The sequence below is a fragment of the Crocuta crocuta genome, unplaced genomic scaffold (assembly GCF_008692635.1).
Source record: "Crocuta crocuta isolate KB4526 unplaced genomic scaffold, BGI_CrCroc_1.0 scaffold260, whole genome shotgun sequence".
NCBI lineage: Eukaryota > Metazoa > Chordata > Mammalia > Carnivora > Hyaenidae > Crocuta > Crocuta crocuta.
The window spans coordinates 3224352-3227832 of record NW_027527525.1 but is presented as its reverse complement, the minus strand read 5'-3'; the positions used below and the strand labels follow the sequence as shown (position 1 = coordinate 3227832).

General features: G+C 51.9%; 1 protein-coding gene across 1 annotated transcript in view; it reads left to right on the top strand.

The window, feature by feature from the left end:
• TRIB1 (tribbles pseudokinase 1) overlaps window positions 1–3481 on the top strand; it is a 7399-nt gene that overhangs the window by 999 nt on the left and 2919 nt on the right. The window contains exon 2 of the mRNA XM_077764207.1: window positions 1207–1499. Within this exon, the coding sequence (XP_077620333.1) occupies window positions 1207–1499 (293 nt within the window). The remainder of the gene's footprint in view (window positions 1–1206; window positions 1500–3481) is intronic.

Below are 3481 nucleotides of genomic sequence, written 5' to 3'. Positions count from 1 at the left end.
CGCTCCTCCGGCGCCCAGAGGCGCAGAACATGTCCCACAGCCCAGGCTTTGCGAGCCTGACCCGCGGCTCGGACCTCCCCGAGGATCCTCCGGGCTGCTGCTTTTCAACCTCGAAAAGATAGGGTCACTCCTCAGTTGAAGTCGCTCTTGGGTTTTCCGCGACTCACCTGAACGCCACCCGCGGTTCCCCTCCCTGGGCTTGCTGCTGCCACCTAGTGTCCGATCTGAATGAAATTCCAAATGCAATCTCAAGCCCCGTGGAAAGGGGGGAAAATCTTTTCNGAGATTTTTCTAGCTGGTGCCAGGGCAGCCAGGCCTCAGAGGTGGGGTGGGTCTGGCCATTGTGCAACCCCTTCCAGTTCCTCTGAGCAGATAATAGCTGAATCCAGATGGTGACAGGCCATGTGTCACCGTTTCCAGTTGAGTCTAGGATATGAGTAACCGGACTAAACAAAAGGCCCTTAAAGAGACCAGCTAGCTTCTGAGAGGAGATACTACCCATTTCCCTGGTGAAGGTGGGGCCAGGGAAGAGGGGTGGGGAGGGGGGGGGAGAGAGAAACAAACAAATCAGAAACCCTTGGAGAACATCCCAGACCCCTCCTGCGACAATTTTAACTCAGGGCTGCTTATACCTGAGTCAGACTGTAGGCAGGTTGTTTAAGGCTGTGTTGTCATAGTCTTTTCTGCGAGTCATCTGTTCCTTCTGACTAATGACAGATCTTCGTGTTCCCCAGCCCCTCCAAGCTTCTACTTGCAGACTGGCCACATTCTGTGCTCTCTCTGCACTGAGCACTTTGGGTCTGAGGAGGTCATGCATTTTCAGGGACTGCTTTTTGGCTCCTGGAGATGCCAGCGGGCACCTTCTGTTGGGGCTACGCCCTCTCCTGCAAGCAAGGGAGGGCCACAGGGGCATAGAGGGTGGGGGTTTAGGGCCTGGCTCTCCTGTGCAGATGGCCTCGTGAAAGGAGGTAACCCATATAGACAACAGGTCTTTGGAACCATCCGTATGGTAACTCAGTGGTTATTTGCTAGCCCAGAGCCCTAGGTGTTGCCGGTCTGGGGTGTTAGAGGCAGGTGAGATAAGGGGGTGTGAGTGAAAGGAGACTTGCTATCCAGCAAAGCCCCAAGATCGAGAGCTGCAGCCGGGGATGTAGAAGGCAGCCTCTGCTTTCCTAGCCTCCTAAATGGGTCCCCATCTCTCTGCAGGTGTTCCCCATTAAACACTACCAGGACAAAATCAGGCCTTATATCCAGCTGCCATCACACAGGAACATCACCGGCATCGTGGAAGTGATCCTTGGGGAAACCAAGGCCTACGTCTTCTTTGAGAAGGACTTTGGGGACATGCACTCCTATGTGCGAAGCCGGAAGAGGCTGCGGGAAGAGGAGGCCGCCCGGCTCTTCAAGCAGATTGTTTCCGCGGTGGCCCACTGCCACCAGTCGGCCATCGTGCTTGGGGACCTGAAACTTAGGAAATTTGTCTTCTCCACGGAGGAGAGGTGAGCAGCCTCCACAGCCCCTCCTGTGCCCTTTCAGGGCGCAGTTAGGTGCAGAGTGCAGAGCCTAGGGCTCAGTTGTCCCAGACGTGGTGTTTAGAAGTCCTCTCCTGAGGAACCATGGCCAAGGATGGCTTATTCTGCACTCGCGGATGTGGCCCGGGGACACCTTGGTGCTTCGTTCTGTGGCATGCGCATGGTGACAGGATGCCCTCCCCGCTTCCACTCCAGGATCAGGTTTATTCCCCATTGTTGTCAGAAAGGTCGGGCAGTTCTTCTGGGGTACGGATGTCACCCTGCCCATCACAACCTGGACCCCGAAAGGAAGTTGTCAAGTCCTTGCTTCTGCCAAGTGGGGCTTTTTTTTTTTTTTTTTTTAGTACCTAGAAAGTATCGCAGAGCTCAACTGTTGGGTTTGCAGAATTGTGCCCTTCTCCTCTGTACCATATTCCTGTTCCCCTTCGGGCTGCCCCCAGTCCTTTCTTCACATCCTCTGGTGATTTTTAGACCTCTTGTTTGGGTACGTCTTCAGAAAATAGCCACGCTGAATAATAAATGGAAGTTGGCTGGAATGGGTTGCTAAGTATAGATCATGACTTACCTCCTAAAGGACGAGATGAGCTTGATAAGAGAATATTGAGACACTAAGATTCAGAGTTGTGGTTTCAGACCAGGGAATTCGGGAAGCCGCAGGAGATAAAGCTCACCTGATTTTAAGAGGTGGGCCACATCCCTTATGGAGAGATTAAGAGCAATACCCTTGTAGAATTGTAGAGGGGTGTGCATGATTCTTGTGGTAGCTTTCCCTTGGAGGCTTTCCCCCACCTGTGCACTTTTACCCTGACCTCCAGAGCATGGGGTCGAACTGCCATTAAAGCCTGGCTTTGCACCTGACCTTGCAATACTTATTGGAACATACCGATTAGCAAAGAAAAGCCAAGTGTTTGCAATGGAGAAGTTTCCAATTCCTGGAACATGCTCCTTTGATATGTTGATGTGTTTTCTGAAACATGCCTTACACACCTCCTTACCAGCTTTTGAAATTCGCATTGCACAGGCGAATGTCATGTGCACGGAGTTTGGCAACCCGAGGGTTAAGCAATGGCAGGCTGACGCTATTCGTGTAACTAGCACAGGTGCAGGGTTTTAGTACTACAGCAGCCAATCAGGGGCAGACAGTGAGGGTTGAGTCATATTTTCCGTTTACAGAACCAATGGGTATTTTACATAACGACGGGGAGGTCAGGCTGAGGACATACCGAAGTTAGCACATGTATACTACACTCCAGGGAACAGGAAGGCAGGAAGGAAAAAAAAAAAAAAACCAGCCAGACCTTTGAGAGGAAAAGAAATTGACCCATTAGCCAGTACCAAATGTTTGCATTTGACTTCACAACAAGTGACTTACTGAAACGGGGCGATTTCAGAGAAGCAGGGAAGAGCATAAGCCACCACCAGATAATAGAGGATTCCCCGCCTCCCATGTGCCTCTGGCTTTGGGGGGAATCCGTGAACCGTGGGTGGCTGGATCTGAATACGGAGGCACCTGCATCTTCGCAAGAGAGCCTCTGAGGAAAGATATACCTGGACAGAGAACCCCCCCCCCCCCAATCATGGAAAGTAAATCTGCTCAGGGGTTGAGGTCCCACCCGCATGTACAGATGTCTGCAGGCCCCACATCCTTCAAATCCATCAGCCGCTTCTGTTTGCTCACATAACCTCTCGGTCCAGGCTAAGTGCTCTTTGCAATTAAACACCCCAATGAATGTAATTAACATTCCTGGCACCTTTCTCATCACAGTTATCAAGGCCTGAGCCCAGGTGGACAGAGTTGCCTTTGTGTGTGTATGTCAGCATGACATATGTGCATAATAGCAGTGACTTTGGGCCCCATGTTCTGTAAAGCCAAGCGTGGGCCCACGTAGCCCTGGCAGCTCAATGGCGCGATAAGAATAAGATCGGCCTGTAGGATGCTCTCGGCGGCG